The sequence below is a fragment of the Pristiophorus japonicus genome, unplaced genomic scaffold (assembly GCF_044704955.1).
Source record: "Pristiophorus japonicus isolate sPriJap1 unplaced genomic scaffold, sPriJap1.hap1 HAP1_SCAFFOLD_673, whole genome shotgun sequence".
Classification (NCBI taxonomy): domain Eukaryota; kingdom Metazoa; phylum Chordata; class Chondrichthyes; family Pristiophoridae; genus Pristiophorus; species Pristiophorus japonicus.
In genome coordinates this window covers 125,001-146,252 of record NW_027254586.1, presented here as the reverse complement: position 1 = coordinate 146,252, position 21,252 = coordinate 125,001, and the positions used below count along the sequence as shown (strand labels likewise).

Here is a 21,252-nt window from a genome sequence, read left to right as displayed (position 1 = left end):
CTGGGGCAGAGAATTCCACAGATTTACAACCCTCTGAGAGAAGAAATTCCTCCTCATCTCAGTTTTAAATGGGCGGCCCCTTATTCTAAGACCATGCCCCCTAGTTCTAGTCTCCCCCCATCAGTGGGAACATCCTCTCTGCATCCACCTTGTCGAGCCCCCCTCATAATCTGATACGTTTCGATAAGATCGCCTCTCATTCTTCTGAATTCCAATGAGTAGAGGCCCAACCTCCTCCAACCTTTCCTCATAAGTCAACCCCCTCATCACCGGAATCAACCGAGTGAACCTTCTCTGAACTACCCCCAAAGCAAGTGTCTCCTTTCATAAATACGGAGACCAAAACTGCACGCAGTACTCCAGGTGTGGCCTCACCAATACCCTGTATAACTGGAGCAAGACTTCCCTGCTTTTATACTCCATCCCCTTTGCAATAAAGGCCAAGGTACCATTGGCCTTCCTGATCACTTGCTGTACCTGCATACTATCCTTTTGTGTTTCATGTACAAGTAACCCCCAGGTCCCGCTGTACTGCGGCACTTTGTGATCTTTCTCCATTTAAATTATAATATGCTTTTACATTTTTTCTGCCATTTCCAAAGCTATGTACATTTAAAAAAAAGCATACAGTTCAAACAGAGATTGATTTCTTCCTTGCTTAAATTACGATATCAGACAAAAAATTCTCTGAATACATCTCTTCAAACAGAGATCGGTTTCTTCCTGAAAAGAGTGTTTGAAGACCAGGCCCCCTCAAATCCACCACCCAGCTCATGGTCTACAGGGCTGTAGTGATACCCACCCTCCTGTATGGCTCAGAGACATGGACCATGTACAGTAGGTATCTCACCCCCAGCTCATGGTCTACAGGGCTGTAGTGATACCCGCCTTCCTGTGTGGCTCAGAGACATGGACCGTGTACAGTAGGTATCTCACCCCCAGCTCATGGTCTACAGGGCTGTAGTGATACCCGCCCTCCTGTATGGCTCAGAGACACGGACCATGTACAGTAGACACCTCAAGTCGCTGGAGAAATACCACCAATGCTGTCTCCGCAAGATCCTGCAAATCCCCCGGGAGGACAGACGCACCAACGTTAGCGTCCTCGACCAGGCCCAACATCCCCAGCATCGAAGCACTGACCACACTCGACCAGCTCCGCTGGGCAGGGCCACATTGTCCGCATGTACCCCCCCCAGACACGAGACTCCCCAAAGCAAGCGCTCTACTCGGAACTCCTTCACGGGCAAACGGGCCAAAGGCGGGCAGAGGAAACGTTACAAGGGGCCACCCTCAAAGCCCCTCCCTGATATAAAGTGCAACATCCCCACCCACATCTGGGAGTCCCTGGGCCCAAAGACCAGTCCGCCCCCAAGTGGAGGGAGTGCATCCGGGAGGGGGCGCTGAGCACCTCGAGTCTCGTCGCCGAGAGCGTGCAGAAACCAAGCGCAGGCAGCGGAAGGAGCGTGCTGCAAACCAGTCCCACCCTCCCCTTCCCTCAACGTCTGTCTGTCCCGCCTGCGACAGGGACTGTGGTTCTCGTATTGGACTGTTCAGCCACTGAAGGACTCGTGTTAAGAATGGAAGCAAGTCTTCCTCGATTCCGAGGGACGGCCGATGATGATGAGAATTTTATACACACTTTGAGCGATAAGGACACAATATTTTGCACCTCTGAAGATATCATCATGCAGTTATATATGATATTGCTGCATGAAACATCGTGGCAAAGATTTAGCGTCAATGACATCAAAATTAGGGCCTAAAGTGAAGGGCTGACAAACTAAGAGGGCCGCAGGCTTAATGAAGGCAGAATCATCCGATGGTTTAGTTCGGCCCTGCTCTCAAACACAGTCTCTGTTTGGTTCAACTGCAGTGGTCGCCCGTTTAACCGCGCGACGCACGTCAAAAACGACTGCAGGAAGTCACACTCCGTGCCGGTTGCCGTGGAGACCGACCACAAGCTCGCCCCCTCGCAGGGAGCTTTTTATTTATTGCCTGTCCGACGCCTCGAGCGGCATTCTTCCTGCGACGGAACGCAGCCCGCACGCAGTCTCCGGCCCGCGGGCCCGCTCTCGCTCAATTCGTTCCGTCGGCGCGAGCCCGTGCCCTGGAGGTCGCGGGGCCTTGCGTCCGAGGCCTGTCCGCTCCTGAGCAGGTGAGCTTTAACTAACGCTGGGCTGGGAGAGCGGGAAACGCCACTCCCTTCCCCCTCCCCCGGCCTTCGCTTCCCTTCGCGGGGCAGTGATGGGGGGAGGGGAGGGGAGGGGAGGGGAGGGGAGGGGGCGATTGCGAGGGGGTGGGCATGGGGGGGGGGGTGGCGCGCACACCCCCTCTGTCGCGATAAAGTCGCCCCATCCGAGCCGTCAACAACAACTTGAAATGGTCGCAGTTTTAAAGGAGGGTGTTCAGGAGAAAGACGTGCGTTTAGATAGCGCCAATCACGACCACTGGACGTCCCAAAGCGCTTCACAGCCAATGAAGTGCTTTTTGGAGCGCGGTCACTGTTGTATTGTGGGGAACGCCGATTTGCGCACAGCAAGCTCCCACACACAGCGATGTGATAATGACCCAGATAATCTGTTTTTGTGATGTTGATTGAGGGATAAATATTGGCCCCAGGACACCGGGGAGAACTCCCCCTGCTCTTCTTCCAAATAGTGCCCCGGGATCTTTTACATCCACCCGAGAGAGCAGACGGGGCCTCGGTTTAACGTCTCATCCGAAAGACGGCACCTCCGACAGTGCAGCACTCCCTCAGTACTGCCCCTCCGACAGTGCAGCACTCCCTCAGTACTGCCCCTCCGACAGTGCAGCACTCCCTCAGTACTGCCCCTCCGACAGTGCAGCACTCCCTCAGTACTGCCCCTCCGACAGTGCGCCTCTCCCACAGCACTGTCCCTCCGACAGTGCGGCGCTCCCACAGCACTGTCCCTCCGACAGTGCGGCGCTCCCTCAGCACTGTCCCTCCGACAGTGCGGCGCTCCCTCAGTACTGCCCCTCCGACAGTGTGGCACTCCCTCAGTACTGCCCCTCCGACAGTGCGGCGCTCCCTCAGTACTGCCCCTCCGACAGTGCGGCGCTCCCTCAGTACTGCCCTTCCGACAGTGCGGCGCTCCCTCAGTAATGTCCCTCCGACAGTGCGGGGCTCCCTCAGTATTGCACTGGGAGTGTCAGCCTAGATTTTTGAGTTCAAGTCTCTGGAGTGAGACTTGAACCCTACAACTTGCTGACTCAGAGGCGAGGGTGCTGCCCAGGCCTCGAAGGAGGAGAGAGAGGTAGAGAGGCGGAGAGGTTTAGGGAGGGAGTTCCAGAGCTTGGGGCCCCAGGCAACAGAAGGCACGGCCTCCGATGGTGGAGCGATTATAATCAGGGATGATCAGGAGGGCAGAATTAGAGGAGTGCAGACATCTCGGGGGGGTTGTGGGGCTGGAGGAGGTTACAGAGATAGGGAGGGGGCGAGGGCCATGGAGGGATTTGTAAACAAGGATGAGAATTTTGAAATTGAGGTGTTGCTTAACCGGGTGCCAATGTAGGTCAGCGAGCACAGGGGGTGATGGGTGAGCGGGACTCGGTGCGAGTTAGGACACGGGGCAGTGAGCACAGGGGGTGATGGGTGAGTGGGACTGGGTGCAAGTTAGGACACGGGGCAGTGAGCACAGGGGGTGATGGGTGAGCGGGACTGAGTGTGAGTTAGGACACGGGACAGCGAGCACAGGGGGTGATGGGTGAGCGGGACTCGGTGTGAGTTAGGACACGGGGTCAGTGAGCACAGGGGGTGATGGGTGAGTGGGACTCGGTGTGAGTTAGGACACGGGGGCAGTGAGCACAGGGGGTGATGGGTGAGCGGGACTCGGTGCGAGTTAGGACACGGGGGCAGTGAGCACAGGGGGTGATGGGTGAGTGGGACTGGGTGTGAGTTAGGACACGGGGTCAGTGAGCACAGGGGGTGATGGGTGAGTGGGACTCGGTGCGAGTTAGGACACGGGATCAGTGAACACAGGGGGTGATGGGTGAGCGGGACTCGGTGCGAGTTAGGACACGGGACAGTGAGCACAGGGGGTGATGGGTGAGTGGGACTGGGTGTGAGTTAGGACACGGGGCAGTGAGCACAGTGGGTGATGGGTGAGTGGGACTCGGTGTGAGTTAGGACACGGGGCAGTGAGCACAGTGGGTGATGGGTGCGAGTTAGGACACGCGGTCAGTGAGCACAGGGGGTGATGGGTGAGCGGGACTCGGTGTGAGTTAGGACACGGGGCAGTGAGCACAGAGGGTGATGGGTGAGCGGGACTGGGTGTGAGTTAGGACACGGGGGCAGTGAGCACAGGGGGTGATGGGTGAGTGGGACTGGGTGTGAGTTAGGACATGGGGCAGTGAGCACAGGGGGTGATGGGTGAGTGGGACTCGGTGCGAGTTAGGACACGGGGCAGTGAGCACAGGGGGTGATGGGTGAGCGGGACTGGGTGTGAGTTAGGACACGGGGGCAGTGAGCACAGGGGGTGATGGGTGAGTGGGACTGGGTGTGAGTTAGGACACGGGGGCAGTGAGCACAGGGGGTGATGGGTGAGTGGGACTGGGTGTGAGTTAGGACACGGGGCAGTGAGCACAGGGGGTGATGGGTGAGTGGGACTGGGTGTGAGTTAGGACACGGGGCAGTGAGCACAGGGGGTGATGGGTGAGTGGGACCCGGTGCGAGTTAGGACACGGGGCAGTGAGCACAGGGGGTGATGGGTGAGTGGGACTGGGTGTGAGTTAGGACACGGGGTCAGTGAGCACAGGGGGTGATGGGTGAGTGGGACTGGGTGCGAGTTAGGACACGGGGTCAGTGAGCACAGGGGGTGATGGGTGAGTGGGACTGGGTGTGAGTTAGGACACGGGGGCAGTGAGCACAGGGGGTGATGGGTGAGCGGGACTGGGTGTGAGTTAGGACACGGGGGCAGTGAGCACAGGGGGTGATGGGTGAGTGGGACTGGGTGTGAGTTAGGACACGGGGCAGTGAGCACAGTGGGTGATGGGTGAGCGGGACTGGGTGTGAGTTAGGACACGGGGGCAGTGAGCACAGGGGGTGATGGGTGAGTGGGACTTGGTGTGAGTTAGGACACGGGGTCAGTGAGCACAGGGGGTGATGGGTGAGTGGGACTGGGTGCGAGTTAGGACACGGGGTCAGTGAGCACAGGGGGTGATGGGTGAGTGGGACTGGGTGTGAGTTAGGACACGGGGGCAGTGAGCACAGGGGGTGATGGGTGAGCGGGACTGGGTGTGAGTTAGGACACGGGGGCAGTGAGCACAGGGGGTGATGGGTGAGTGGGACTGGGTGTGAGTTAGGACACGGGGCAGTGAGCACAGTGGGTGATGGGTGAGCGGGACTGGGTGTGAGTTAGGACACGGGGGCAGTGAGCACAGGGGGTGATGGGTGAGTGGGACTTGGTGTGAGTTAGGACACGGGGGCAGTGAGCACAGGGGGTGATGGGTGAGCGGGACTGGGTGTGAGTTAGGACACGGGGGCAGTGAGCACAGGGGGTGATGGGTGAGTGGGACTGGGTGTGAGTTAGGACACGGGGGCAGTGAGCACAGGGGGTGATGGGTGAGCGGGACCCGGTGCGAGTTAGGACACGGGGGCAGTGAGCACAGGGGGTGATGGGTGAGTGGGACTCGGTGCGAGTTAGGACACGGGGGCAGTGAGCACAGGGGGTGATGGGTGAGTGGGACTGGGTGCGAGTTAGGACACGGGGCAGTGAGCACAGGGGGTGATGGGTGAGTGGGACTGGGTGTGAGTTAGGACACGGGGGCAGCCGAGTTTTGGATCACCTCGAGTTTACGTCGGGTAGAATGTGGGAGGCCGGCCAGGAGTGCGTTGGAATAGTCGCGTCGAGTCAAAGGCAGGGAAGAGGGCTTCGAGGGGGAAAGTTGGATAAATAAATGGGGGATTGAGGGATACGTTGAGGGGGTGAGGGGTGAGAGGAGACTCGTGTGGAGCATAAACCCGAGTGGCCGGTAACTGCTGGGGTGAATATTATGTAAGCAGAGATGAGAAGCTTGAAGATCTAACCAGCTGTGTCACGCTGAGCACTTCACACTCGAGGCCGATTGCTTACTCCACACTGAACATCTGCACCTCTGCAACATCGCCCGCCTACCCGGCTCGCTCAGGTCACAGAATGATAGCACGAGAGACATTTACAGCAGCGACAGAGGCCATTTCGCCCCATCGTGTCCATGCCGGCTGAAAACAAGCTACCCAGCCGAATCCCACTTTCCAGCTCTGGGTCCGTAGCCCTGTCGGTTACGGCACTTCAAGTGTACATCCAAGTACTTTTTAAATGTGGTGAGGGTTTCTGCCTCTACCCCCCTTTCACGCCGTGAGTTATCTAACCCCCGTGCTCTACCTGCCCTGGGAGTGTTTGATGGGACAGTGTAGAGGGAGCTTTACTCTGTATCTAACCCCCTGTACCTGCCCTGGGAGTGTGTGATGGGACAGTGTAGAGGGAGCTTTACTCTGTATCTAACCCTGTGCTGTACCTGCCCTGGGAGTGTTTGATGGGACAGTGTAGAGGGAGCTTTACTCTGTATCTAACCCCGTGCTGTACCTGCCCTGGGAGTGTTTGATGGGACAGTGTAGAGGGAGCTTTACTCTGTATCTAACCCCATGCTGTACCTGCCCTGGGAGTGTTTGATGGGACAGTGTAGAGGGAGCTTTACTCTGTATCTAACCCCATGCTGTACCTGCCCTGGGAATTTTTGATGGGACAGTGTAGATGGAGCTTTACTCTGTATCTAACCCCGTGCTGTACCTACCCTGGGAGTGTTTGATGCGACAGTGTAGAGGGAGCATTACTCTGTATCTAACCCCCTGTACCTGCCCTGGGAGTGTTTGATGGGACAGTGTAGAGGGAGCTTTACTCTGTATCTAACCCCCTGTACCTGCCCTGGGAGTGTTTGATGGACAGTGTAGAGGGATCTTTACGCTGTATCTAACCCCGTGCTGCACCTGCCCTGGGAGTGTTTCAGGGAACAGTGTAGATGGAGCTTTACTCTGTATCTAACCCCGTGCTGTACCTGCCCTGGGAATGTTTGATGGGACAGTGTAGAGGGAGCTTTACTCTGTATCTAACCCCCTGTACCTGCCCTGGGAGTGTTTGATGGACAGTGTAGAGGGAGCTTTACTCTGTATCTAACCCCCTGTACCTGCCCTGGGAGTGTTTGATGGGGACAGTGTAGAGGGAGCTTTACGCTGTATCTAACCCCGTGCTGCACCTGCCCTGGGAGTGTTTCAGGGAACAGTGTAGATGGAGCTTTACTCTGTATCTAACCCCGTGCTGTACCTGCCCTGGGAGAGTTTGATGGGACAGTGTAGAGGGAGCTTTACTCTGTATCTAACCCCGTGCTGTACCTGCCCTGGGAGTGTTTGATGGGACAGTGTAGAGGGAGCATTACTCTGTATCTAACCCCCTGTACCTGCCCTGGGAGTGTTTGATGGGACAGTGTAGAGGGAGTTTTACTCTGTATCTAGCCCCCTGTACCTGCCCTGGGAGTGTTTGATGGACAGTGTAGAGGGAACTTTACGCTGTATCTAACCCCGTGCTGCACCTGCCTTGGGAGTGTTTCAGGGAACAGTGTAGATGGAGCTTTACTCTGTATCTAACCCCGTGCTGTACCTGCCCTGGGAATGTTTGATGGGACAGTGCAGAGGGAGCTTTATTCTGTATCTAACCCCGTGCTGTACCTGCCCTGGGAGTGTTTCAGGGAACAGTGTAGATGGAGCTTTACTCTGTATCTAACCCCGTGCTGTACCTGCCCTGGGAGAGTTTGATAGGACAGTGTAGAGGGAGCTTTACTCTGTATCTAACCCCCTGTACCTGCCCTGGGAATGTTTGATGGGACAGTGTAGAGGGAGCTTTACTCTGTATCTAACCCCGTGCTGTACCTGCCCTGGGAGTGTTTGATGGGACAGTGTAGAGGGAGCATTACTCTGTATCTAACCCCCTGTACCTGCCCTGGGAGTGTTTGATGGGACAGTGTAGAGGGAGCTTTACTCTGTATCTAGCCCCCTGTACCTGCCCTGGGAGTGTTTGATGGGACAGTGTAGAGGGAGCTTTACTCTGTATCTAACCCCGTGCTGTACCTGCCCTGGGAGTGTTTGATGGGACAGTGTAAAGGGAGCTTTAATCTGTATCTAACCTCATGCTGTACCTGCCCTGGGAGTGTTTGATGGGACAGTGTAGAGGGAGCTTTAATCTGTATCTAACCTCGTTCTGTACCTGCCCTGGGAGTGTTTGATGGGACAGTGTAGAGGGAGCTTGACTCTGTATCTAACCCCGTGCTGTACCTGCCCTGGGAGTGTTTGATGGACAGTGTAGAGGGAGCTTTACTCTGTATCTAATCCCGTGCTGTACCTGCCCTGGGAGTGTTTGATGGAACAGTGTAGAGGGAGCTTTACTCTGTATCTAACCCCGTGCTGTACCTGCCCTGGGAGTGTTTGATGGACAGTGTAGAGGGAGCTTTACGCTGTATCTAACCCCGTGCTGCACCTGCCCTGGGAGTGTTTCAGGGAACAGTGTAGATGGAGCTTTACTCTGTATCTAACCCCGTGCTGTACCTGCCCTGGGAGTGTTTGATGGGACAGTGCAGAGGGAGCTTTATTCTGTATCTAACCCCGTGCTGTACCTGCCCTGGGAGTGTTTCAGGATACAATGTAGATGGAGCTTTACTCTGTATATAACCCCGTGTTGTACATGCCCTAGGAGAGTTTGTTAGGACAGTGTAGAGGGAGCTTTACTCTGTATCTAACCCCCTGTACCTGCCCTGGGAATGTTTGATGGGACAGTGTAGAGGGAGCTTTACTCTGTATCTAACCCCGTGCTGTATCTGCACTGGGAATTTTTGATGGGACAGTGTAGAGGGAGCTTTACTCTGTATCTAACCCCCTGTACCTGCCGTGGGATTGTTTGATGGGGACAGTGCAAGGGAGCTTTACTCTGTATCTAACTCCGTGCTGTACCTGCCCTGGGAGTGTTTGATGGGACAGCGTCGGGAGAGCTTTACTCTGCATCTAACCCCGTGCTGTACCTGCCCTGGGAGTGTTTGATGGGACAGTGCAGAGGGAGCTTTACTCTGTATCTAACCCCGTGCTGTACCTGCCCTGGGAGTGTTTGATGGGACAGTGTAGAGGGAGCTTTACTCTCTATCTAACCCCGTGCTGTACCTGCCCTGGGAGTGTTTGATGGGACAGTGTAGAGGGAGCTTTACTCTGTATCTAACCCCGTGCTGCATCTGCCCTGGGAGAGTTTGATGAGGCAGTGTTGAGGGAGCTTTACTCTGTATCTAACCCCGTGCTGTACCTGCCCTGGGAGTGTTTCAGGGGACAGTGTAGATGGAGCTTTACTCTGTATCTAACCCTGTGTTATACATGCCCTGGGAGAGTTTGATAGGACATTGTAGAGGGAGCTTTACTCTGTATTTAACCCCGTGTTGTACATGCCCTGGGAGTGTTTGATGGGACAGTGTAGAGGGAGCTTTACTCTGTATCTAACCCCGTGCTGTACCTGCCCTGGGAGTGTTTGATGGGATAGTGTAGAGGGAGCTTTACTCTGTATCTAACCCCGTGCTGTACCTGCCCTGGGAGTGTTTGATGGGACAGTGTAGAGGGAGCTTTACTCTGTATCTAACCCCCTGTACCTGCCCTGGGAGTGTTTGATGGGACAGTGTAGAGGGAGCTTTACTCTGTATCTAACCCCCTGTACCTGCCCTGGGAGTGTTTGATGGGACAGTGTAGAGGGAGCTTTACTCTGTATCTAACCCCCTGTACCTGCCCTGGGAGTGTTTGATGGGACAGTGTAGAGGGAGCTTTATTCTGTATCTAACCCCCTGTACCTGCCCTGGGAGTGTTTGATGGACAGTGTAGAGGGATCTTTACGCTGTATCTAACCCCGTGCTGCACCTGCCCTGGGAGTGTTTCAGGGAACAGTGTAGATGGAGCTTTACTCTGTATCTAACCCCGTGCTGTACCTGCCCTGGGAATGTTTGATGGGACAGTGTAGAGGGAGCTTTACTCTGTATCTAACCCCCTGTACCTGCCCTGGGAGTGTTTGATGGACAGTGTAGAGGGAGCTTTACTCTGTATCTAACCCCCTGTACCTGCCCTGGGAGTGTTTGATGGGGACAGTGTAGAGGGAGCTTTACGCTGTATCTAACCCCGTGCTGCACCTGCCCTGGGAGTGTTTCAGGGAACAGTGTAGATGGAGCTTTACTCTGTATCTAACCCCGTGCTGTACCTGCCCTGGGAGAGTTTGATGGGACAGTGTAGAGGGAGCTTTACTCTGTATCTAACCCCGTGCTGTACCTGCCCTGGGAGTGTTTGATGGGACAGTGTAGAGGGAGCATTACTCTGTATCTAACCCCCTGTACCTGCCCTGGGAGTGTTTGATGGGACAGTGTAGAGGGAGTTTTACTCTGTATCTAGCCCCCTGTACCTGCCCTGGGAGTGTTTGATGGACAGTGTAGAGGGAACTTTACGCTGTATCTAACCCCGTGCTGCACCTGCCTTGGGAGTGTTTCAGGGAACAGTGTAGATGGAGCTTTACTCTGTATCTAACCCCGTGCTGTACCTGCCCTGGGAATGTTTGATGGGACAGTGCAGAGGGAGCTTTATTCTGTATCTAACCCCGTGCTGTACCTGCCCTGGGAGTGTTTCAGGGAACAGTGTAGATGGAGCTTTACTCTGTATCTAACCCCGTGCTGTACCTGCCCTGGGAGAGTTTGATAGGACAGTGTAGAGGGAGCTTTACTCTGTATCTAACCCCCTGTACCTGCCCTGGGAATGTTTGATGGGACAGTGTAGAGGGAGCTTTACTCTGTATCTAACCCCGTGCTGTACCTGCCCTGGGAGTGTTTGATGGGACAGTGTAGAGGGAGCATTACTCTGTATCTAACCCCCTGTACCTGCCCTGGGAGTGTTTGATGGGACAGTGTAGAGGGAGCTTTACTCTGTATCTAGCCCCCTGTACCTGCCCTGGGAGTGTTTGATGGGACAGTGTAGAGGGAGCTTTACTCTGTATCTAACCCCGTGCTGTACCTGCCCTGGGAGTGTTTGATGGGACAGTGTAAAGGGAGCTTTAATCTGTATCTAACCTCATGCTGTACCTGCCCTGGGAGTGTTTGATGGGACAGTGTAGAGGGAGCTTTAATCTGTATCTAACCTCGTTCTGTACCTGCCCTGGGAGTGTTTGATGGGACAGTGTAGAGGGAGCTTGACTCTGTATCTAACCCCGTGCTGTACCTGCCCTGGGAGTGTTTGATGGACAGTGTAGAGGGAGCTTTACTCTGTATCTAATCCCGTGCTGTACCTGCCCTGGGAGTGTTTGATGGAACAGTGTAGAGGGAGCTTTACTCTGTATCTAACCCCGTGCTGTACCTGCCCTGGGAGTGTTTGATGGACAGTGTAGAGGGAGCTTTACGCTGTATCTAACCCCGTGCTGCACCTGCCCTGGGAGTGTTTCAGGGAACAGTGTAGATGGAGCTTTACTCTGTATCTAACCCCGTGCTGTACCTGCCCTGGGAGTGTTTGATGGGACAGTGCAGAGGGAGCTTTATTCTGTATCTAACCCCGTGCTGTACCTGCCCTGGGAGTGTTTCAGGATACAATGTAGATGGAGCTTTACTCTGTATATAACCCCGTGTTGTACATGCCCTAGGAGAGTTTGTTAGGACAGTGTAGAGGGAGCTTTACTCTGTATCTAACCCCCTGTACCTGCCCTGGGAATGTTTGATGGGACAGTGTAGAGGGAGCTTTACTCTGTATCTAACCCCGTGCTGTATCTGCACTGGGAATTTTTGATGGGACAGTGTAGAGGGAGCTTTACTCTGTATCTAACCCCCTGTACCTGCCGTGGGATTGTTTGATGGGGACAGTGCAAGGGAGCTTTACTCTGTATCTAACTCCGTGCTGTACCTGCCCTGGGAGTGTTTGATGGGACAGCGTCGGGAGAGCTTTACTCTGCATCTAACCCCGTGCTGTACCTGCCCTGGGAGTGTTTGATGGGACAGTGCAGAGGGAGCTTTACTCTGTATCTAACCCCGTGCTGTACCTGCCCTGGGAGTGTTTGATGGGACAGTGTAGAGGGAGCTTTACTCTCTATCTAACCCCGTGCTGTACCTGCCCTGGGAGTGTTTGATGGGACAGTGTAGAGGGAGCTTTACTCTGTATCTAACCCCGTGCTGCATCTGCCCTGGGAGAGTTTGATGAGGCAGTGTTGAGGGAGCTTTACTCTGTATCTAACCCCGTGCTGTACCTGCCCTGGGAGTGTTTCAGGGGACAGTGTAGATGGAGCTTTACTCTGTATCTAACCCTGTGTTATACATGCCCTGGGAGAGTTTGATAGGACATTGTAGAGGGAGCTTTACTCTGTATTTAACCCCGTGTTGTACATGCCCTGGGAGTGTTTGATGGGACAGTGTAGAGGGAGCTTTACTCTGTATCTAACCCCGTGCTGTACCTGCCCTGGGAGTGTTTGATGGGATAGTGTAGAGGGAGCTTTACTCTGTATCTAACCCCGTGCTGTACCTGCCCTGGGAGTGTTTGATGGGACAGTGTAGAGGGAGCTTTACTCTGTATCTAACCCCCTGTACCTGCCCTGGGAGTGTTTGATGGGACAGTGTAGAGGGAGCTTTACTCTGTATCTAACCCCCTGTACCTGCCCTGGGAGTGTTTGATGGGACAGTGTAGAGGGAGCTTTACTCTGTATCTAACCCCCTGTACCTGCCCTGGGAGTGTTTGATGGGACAGTGTAGAGGGAGCTTTATTCTGTATCTAACCCCCTGTACCTGCCCTGGGAGTGTTTGATGGGACAGTGTAGAGGGAGCTTTACTCTGTATCTAACCCCCTGTACCTGCCCTGGGAGTGTTTGATGAGACTGTATAGAGGGAGCTTTACTCTGTATCTAACCCCCTGTACCTGCCCTGGGATTGAGTTACAGGCTGGACAGTACATCGGGGGATTCGGCGGGGAGTGGGGATGTTTCATTAATTGAACAAATCCATGCTGAATTCTTGACTTATGAGCCAATACTTTTCCAAACGGCAATGGGATGGGAAAGGTGCTGTTTAACTGCGAGGCATTGTTAATTCGCATCCTCCACCAGGCCAACATCCCCAGCATCGAAGCACTGACCACACTCGACCAGCTCCGCTGGGCAGGGCCACATTGTCCGCACGTCCCCCCCAGACACGAGAATCCCCAAAGCAAGCGCTCTACTCGGAACTCCTTCACGGGCAAACGGGCCAAAGGTGGGGCAGAGGAAACGTTACAAGGGACCACCCTCAAAGCCCTCCCTGATATAAAGTGCAACATCCCCACCGACACCTGGGAGTCCCTGGGCCCAAAGACCAGTCCGCCCCTAAGTGGAGGGAGTGCATCCGGGAGGGCGCTGAGCACCTCGAGTCTCGTCGCCGAGAGCGCGCAGAAACCAAGCGCAGGCAGCGGAAGGAGCGTGCGGCAAACCAGTCCCACCCTCCCCTTCCCTCAACGTCTGTCTGTCCCACCTGTGACAGGGACTGTGGTTCCCCATATTGGGCTGTTCAGCCACCGAAGGACTCATGTTAGGTGTGGGAAGCAAGTCTTCCTCGATTCCGAGGGATTGCCTTTGATGTTAATTAGAAAGAGATACAGGACTAGAGGCTGAGTCATTCGGTTCCCCTCAAGCTTTCAACTTGAAGGTTAGGGAGGAACATTGGTGAGTAGGTGTGAAGTCTGTTTGGCCACAGTACAGGCTTAGGGTAACAGGTTTGTTGGAGTCCACCAGGACTCACAAAATACCAGCACTGAAACCAACACCCTCCCTGCAACTTCCGACAGTCAAGTCATGCAGACACTTTCCATGACAAGGGCTCACCCTTCTCGAACATTCTCAACCTCATCACCAAGAGCCTCACGGATGCAAGGGGAAGGGCCAAGGGGCCAGATACACTGTCCTTTCCCCCTCTGGGACCGGGTGTCACAGTGCGTTAGATACACTTTCCTTTCCCCCTCTGGGACCGGGTGTCACAGTGCGTTAGATACACTGTCCTTTCCCCCTCTGGGACCGGGTGTCACAGTGCTTTAGATACACTGTCCTTTCCCCCTCTGGGACCGGGTGTCACAGTGCGTTAGATACACTGTCCTTTCCCCCCTCTTTAAAAGCGGTCCCTGACGGTGATATTTCCTGTTGACGCAGGTCGAGACCAATTGCTTTTGCTTCACACACTCTCAGTGCCAGTGAGCCTAATTCTGTGCAGATCGAAAGGGAAGCTTTGGCATTAATTTTTCATGCAGTTTCACCAATTCTTGCTTGGGCACAAGTTTACGTTAGTTACAAACAGCAATCCTCCATCAAAAGTCCCTCGTTCCAACCTTGGCTGCAGCCAGAATGCAGAGATGGGCTTTGATTTTGTCAGCATGTACGTATGACATTGAGTACAGACGATCAGCTGATCGCAGTAATGCTGAAGCTCTGTCCAGGTTGCCATCCCCATCACAAGTTACACCCGATCGGGAAGAAGTGTTCTATTTTTCGTACATTGATGGAGAGATTGGTAGAGCAACCAAGCGTGGCCCAGTTATGTCAAAGGTATATGATTACATAGAAACATAGAAACATAGAAACATGGAAAATAGGTGCAGGAGCAGGCCATTCAGCCCTTCTAGCCTGCACCGCCATTCAATGAGTTCATGGCTGAACATGCAACTTCAGTACCCCCTTTCTGCTTTCTCGCCATACCCCTTGATCCCCCGAATAGTAAGGACTTCATCTAACTCCCTTTTGAATATATTTAGTGAATTGGCCTCAACAACTCTCTGCGGTAGAGAATTCCACAGGTTCACCACTCTCTGGGTGAAGAAGTTTCTCCTCATCTCGGCCCTAAATGGCTTACCCCTTATCCTTAGACTGTGACCCCTGGTTCTGGACTTCCCCAACATTGGGAACATTCTTCCTGTATCTAACCTGTCTAAACCTCACATCACAAATGGCTGGCCAAACCAGGTATCAGAGGAAGATATTCATCCATACTTAATTCGTAGGAATAAATTGTCAGTGGATAAAGATTGTATCATGTGGGGAGCAAGAGCGGTTATCCCAAATAAGTTCAGGTCCAAATTGTTAGGAGACCTCCATGACCAGCAGCTGGGAATGTGCTTAACCAAGAGTTTTGCACGCAGTGACTTATGGTGGCCAGGATTAGATAAAGAGATAGAGTACATCGTCAGTCAGTGTACAACATATCAATCGGTGAACAAGACACCATCATCATTAACTTACAGCCATGGAAATGGCCTCCCAGGGTGTGGCAAAGATTACCTGTAGATTTTGCTCAGCTAGAAGGACAGCACTTGTTCATAGTGAGTGATAGTCATTCGAAGTGGGTAGAGGTGATTGCAATGCAGAAAATAGCAACAAGTAAAACGATAGACAATTTGCGAAGATTGTTTTCTTCATCCGGTCTCCCGGAGGAAATTGTGTCTGATAATGGGGCGCAATTTTGTTCAGAAGAATTTGCACAGTTCATGAGCAGAAACGGCGTGAGACGTACCAAGGTTCCGTTTTACCACCCTGAGCGCACTGTACAAATTGTAAAACCTGCCCTCATCAAACAAATGTTGCATCCAAATCCCAGGAAACTGCAGTTGTCATTGGACCACAAACTGCTTCAAATTTTCTGATTACTTATCGCAATACTTCTCATGCAACTACTGGTAGAACACCAGCAGAGCTGTCTCTCAAATGACAGCCACGAACCAGGTTCTCGTTGTGAAAGCCAAACTTGGCACAGTCAGTCAAAGAGAAAAAATTAAAGCAGAAAGAGAATCATGATAGAGGTAGAGTAAGAGAGAGACGGGCGAAATTGACTCAGAAGGTGAGAGTGAAGAACCATCACCATAAATGGTTAAACATAGAAACATAGAAAATAGGTGCAGGAGTAGGCCATTCGGCCCTTCGAGCCTGCACCACCATTCAATATGATCATGGCTGATCATGCAACTTCAATACCCCTTTCCTGCTTTCTCTCCATACCCCCTGATCCCTTTAGCCGTAAGGGCCACATCTAACTCCCTTTTGAATATATCTAACGAACTGACCTCAACAAATTTCTGTGGCAGGGAATTCCACAGGTTCGCAATTCTCTGAGTGAAGAAGTTTCTCCTCATCTCGGTCCTAAATGGCTTACCCCTTATCCTTAGACTGTGACCCCTGGTTCTGGACTTCCCCAACATCGGGAACATTCTTCCCGCATCGAACCTGTCCAATCCCGTCAGAATTTTATATGTTTCTATGAGATTCCCTCTCATTCTTCTAAACTCCAGTGAATATAAGCCCAGTCGATCCAGTCTTTCTTCATATGTCAGTCCCGCCATCCCGGGATTCAGTCTGGTGAACCTTCGCTGCACTCCCTCAATAGCAAGAATGTCCTTCCTCAGATTAGGAGACCAAAACTGCACACAATACTCCAGCTGTGGTCTCATCAAGGCCCTGTACAACTGCAGTAAGACCTCCCTGCTCCTATACTCAAATCCCCTCGCTATGAAGGCCAACATGCCATTTGCCTTCTTCACCGCCTGCTGTACCTGCATGCCAACTTTCAATGACTGATGTAGCATGACACCCAGGTCTCGTTGCACCTCCCCTTTTCCTAATCTGCCACCATTCAGATAATATTCTGCCTTCCTGTTTTTGCCACCAAAGTGGATAACCTCACACTTATCCACATTATACTGCATCTGCCATGCATTTGCCCACTCACCTGACCTGTCCAAGTCACCCTGCAGCCTCTTAGTGTCCTCCTCACAGCTCACACTGCCACCCAGCTTAGTGTCATCTGCAAACCTGGAGATATTACATTCAACTCCTTTGTTTAAAGTGCTTACCAGGAAGCGTAGTGAAGATATGTGACCCTCGCACATACTCGGTCAAGATGTTTGATCATGGACACGTTAGGTTTGTTTTATTTTATCGACAGATGTGGTAGGAGTTGAAAGCAGGAATGATTCAATTATTTCTGATGAGTCCGATAGTCTTGTTACAAGTAGAGTCCCAGTCGCAAATCCTACATCAGTTGTACTCAAAACAAGTCCACGAGAAAGTCAGAATTTAAGTCTGAGCCCGAGTCAGGCAGACAAACAGTCTGAAGTTGTAGAGAGTCCACATGTAGATCAAGGGTTGACCTTGGAGAAAAACTCTCCTCAGGCGCAGCCTAGAATGAATCACAGTCCTACAACAAGATTGGAAAGTTCTGTTCGCGAATGAAGGTATTCTCTTCGCAAGTGAAAACCAGTGGTTTAGTTAGATTTGCGAATAGGTAAAAATAAGTTAATATCCTTAGTTGTGTATAACCATGCAAGTTATGTATCAGGGTTATTTTGTTATGAATAACTTCTTCAATAAGGAGGGAGAGGTGACACAGAGCTCCGCCTAGTGGAGTGCTGAAGTAATAACAACTACTGATGTAATAACAATAATGTTTTCACTCCGAGGGTGGTGAACCTGTGCAATTCTCTGCCACAGAAGGCTGTGGAGGCCAAGTCACTGAATATACTTAAGAGCGAGACAGATAGATTTCTAGACACAAGAGGCATCAAGGGGTATGGTGAGAAAGCGGGAATATGGTGTTGAGATAGAGGATCAGCCATGATCATATTGAATGGCGGTGCAGGATCGAAGGACCGAATGGCCGACTACTGCTCCTTTTTCTATGTTTCTAATAAAAGGTTATGGGGCACGGGGCATAGAAACATAGAAACTTAGAAAATAGGTGCAGGAGTAGGCCATTCGGCCCTTTGAGCCTGCACCACCATTCAATATGATCATGGCTGATCATTCCCTCAGTACCCCATTCCTGCTTTCTCTCCATACCCCTTGATCCCTTTAGCTGTAAGGGCCACATCTAACTCCCTTTTGAATATATCTAACGAATTGGCCTCAACAACTTTCTGTGGTAGAGAATTCCACAGGTTCACAATTCTCTGAGTGAAGAAGTTTCTCCTCATCTCGGTCCTAAATGGCTTACCCCTTATCCTTAGACTGTGACCCCTGGTTCTGGACTTCCCCAACATCGGGAACATTCTTCCTGCATCTAACCTGTCCAATCCCGTCAGAATATTATACGTTTCTATGAGATCCCCTCTCATTCTTCTAAACTCCAGTGAATATAAGCCTAGTCGATCCAGTCGTTCTTCATATGTCAGTCCTGCCATCCCGGGAATCAGTCTGGTGAACCTTCGCTGCACTCCCTCAATAGCAAGAACGTCCTTCCTCAGATTAGAAGACCAAAACTGCACACAATACTCCAGGTGTGGCCTCACCAAGGCCCTGTACAACTGCAGCAAGACCTCCCTGCTCCTATACTCAAATCCCCTCGCTATGAAAGGCCAACATACCATTTGCCTTCTTCACCGCCTGCTGTACCTGCATGGCCAACTTTCAATGGCTGATGTCCCATGACACCCGGGTCTCGTTGCACCTCCCCCTTTTCCTAATCTGTCGCCACTCAGATAATATTCTGCCTTCCTGTTTTTGCCCCCAAAGTGGATATAACCTCACAGTTACGGGGAGCGGGGCGGGTAAGTGGAGCTGAGTCCACGGCCAGATCAGCCGCGATCTTGTTGAGTGGCGGAGCAGGCTCGAGGGGCCGGGTGGCCGACTCCTGTTCCTCATTCTTATGTTCTTCTGTTTATCCACGTTGTACTGCATCGGCCACGCATTTGCCCGCTCACCTAGCCTGTCCCAAGTCACCCTGCAGCCTCACAGCTCACACCGCCGCCCAGCTTAGTAGCTTGGAGATATCACACTCAATCCCTGCGATCGCGATTGCGTTCGGGGCCATCTTGTCGCGCGCCTGTGTCGTGACGTCCGAAGATCTCACAGTTGCTCCTCCTCCTCCTCCTAGATCTCCAGCCGAAGACGACTGCGGAGCTTGCGCGCGGCCGGTTGGAGCTGACCGACCCTCGTCGCCATGGCGCCCGGCTGGCCCCGCCTCCTCCTGCTCCTGGTCACAGCGTCGGCCCCCGGGGCGGGCGGCGACTGCGAGGTGGGCTCGGCCAACGAGTGCAAGCGGGCGCGCCCGGCGCCCGGCGTCGACCTGCTGGGCGAGGGCTACGACGTGGTGCGGCTGCGCAGGACCGGGGCCTACGCGGTGGACGTGAGCTCCTGGAGGCTGGCGGGCGGGGCCTGCACCCTGTGCCGCAACGCGCTGATGGGGGGCGCGGCCCAGCGCCTGCCCCGGGCCGCCGTGGACTGGCGGGTGCGGCAAGAGTGCCGCCGGCAGCTGACCAGCACCCTGCTGGAGTCGGCGGCCGAGCTGGAGGCCTCCGGCCGCACAGGGGTGGACCAGTCCTGGAGCGCCGGGCTGGACGTCCAGCCGAGCCCCAACGCCGGGGCCAGGGCAGTGACGGCCGGCTCCCACTCCCGGGAGGCCGAGTTCGGCCGCAAGCGGGCGGCCAGCGACCGCTACACCTTCGCCAGCCAGGAGTTCCGCTGCCAGCTGTACGAGTGCCGGTTGGCCCACCGGCCGCCCCTGGCCCCCCAGTTCCGGCAGCTGCTGCGCGGCCTGCCCCGGCGGCTGGGCCCCGACACCCGCTTCTTCTACCAGCGCTTCCTGCACCTCTTCGGCACGCACTACATCCGGGCCGCGAGGCTGGGCGGCCTGTTCCGCGACGTGACCGCCATGCGCACCTGCCAGGTGGCGTCCGAGGGTCTGACCGTGGAGGAGGTGAGGAGAAACCCCCCCCCCCAAATACCCACACCCTGACCCCCCACTCACACTGACCCCCCCCAACACAACATGTGCATCACTGCACCACAGCAGCCCACGAGGTGGAGCTCCATTTTACACTTCTCCCTCCTGATTGAAGAAGTAATTATAACAACATAATCGTCAGACATAATGTGCATGCAGCTCCATATAACACACAGTGAGCCCCCCCCTCCAGCACACTGACACCCCCCCCCCCCCGCCGCAACACAACATGTGCATCACAGCACCACAGCAGCCCACGAGGTGGAGCTCCATTTTACACTTCTCTCTCCTGATTGAAGAAGTAATTATAAAACATCATCTTTAGACATAACGTGCATGCAGCTGGATATAACACACAGTGAGCCCCCCCCACCCCCAACACACTGACCCCCCCGCCCCAACACAACATGTGCATCACAGCACCACAGCAGCCCACAAGGTGGAGCTCCATTTTACACTTCTCCCTCCTGATTGAAGAAGTAATTAGAAAAACATAATCTTTAGACATAACGTGCATGCAGCTGGATATAACACACAGTGAGCCCCCCCAACACACTGACCCCCCCGCCCCAACACAACATGTGCATCACAGCACCACAGCAACCCACGAGGTGGAGCTCCATGTTACACTTCTTCCTCCTGGTTGAAGAAGTAATTGTAAAAACAAAACCTTTGGACATAACGTGCATACAGCTCGATATAACACACAGTGAGCCGCCCCCCAACACACTGACCCCCCTCCCCACATACATACACACACACACACACACACACACACACATGTGTCGCAGTACCACAATATTCCACTGGGTGCAACTCCATTTTACACTTCTCCCTCCTGATTGAAGAAGTAATTAGAAAAACATCATCTTTAGACATAACGTGCACGCAGCTCGATATAACACACAGTGAGCCCCCCCTGAACACACTGACCCCCACCCCCCCAAACACAACATGTGCATCACAGCAGCACAGCAGCCCACGAGGTGGAGCCCCATTTTACACTTCTCCTTCCTCCTGATTGAAGAAGTAATTCTAACAACATAATCGTCAGACATAACGTACACGCAGCTCGATATAACACACAATGAGCCTCCCCAACACACTGACCCCCCCCCAACACAACATGTGCATCACAGCACCACAACAGCCCACTAGTTGGAGCTCCATTTTACACTTCTCCCTCCTGATTGAAGAAGTAATTAGAAAAACATAATCTTTAGACATAACGTGCATGCAGCTCGATATAACACACAGTGAGCCCCCCCCCAACACACTGATCCCCTCCTCCCCACATACATACACACACACACACACACTCAGACACATACACACGTGTCGCAGTACCACAATAGTCCACTGGGTGCAACTCCATGTTACACTTCTCCCTCCTTATTGAAGAAGTAATCACAACAACATAATCGTCAGACATAACGTCCATGCAGCTCGATATAACACACACTGATGCCCCCCACCCCCCACAAGTGGCCT

The 21,252-nt window shown here is 53.4% G+C and overlaps 1 protein-coding gene across 1 annotated transcript in view; it reads left to right on the top strand.

Moving 5' to 3' along the window:
• The first annotated feature begins 2,014 nt into the window (after window positions 1-2,014).
• Window positions 2,015-21,252, top strand: part of LOC139256017 (perforin-1-like) — a 25,304-nt gene continuing 6,066 nt past the window's right edge. The window contains 2 exon segments of the mRNA XM_070874083.1: window positions 2,015-2,158; window positions 18,913-19,734. Of these exon segments, the coding sequence (XP_070730184.1) occupies window positions 18,979-19,734 (756 nt within the window). The 5' untranslated portion in view covers window positions 2,015-2,158; window positions 18,913-18,978.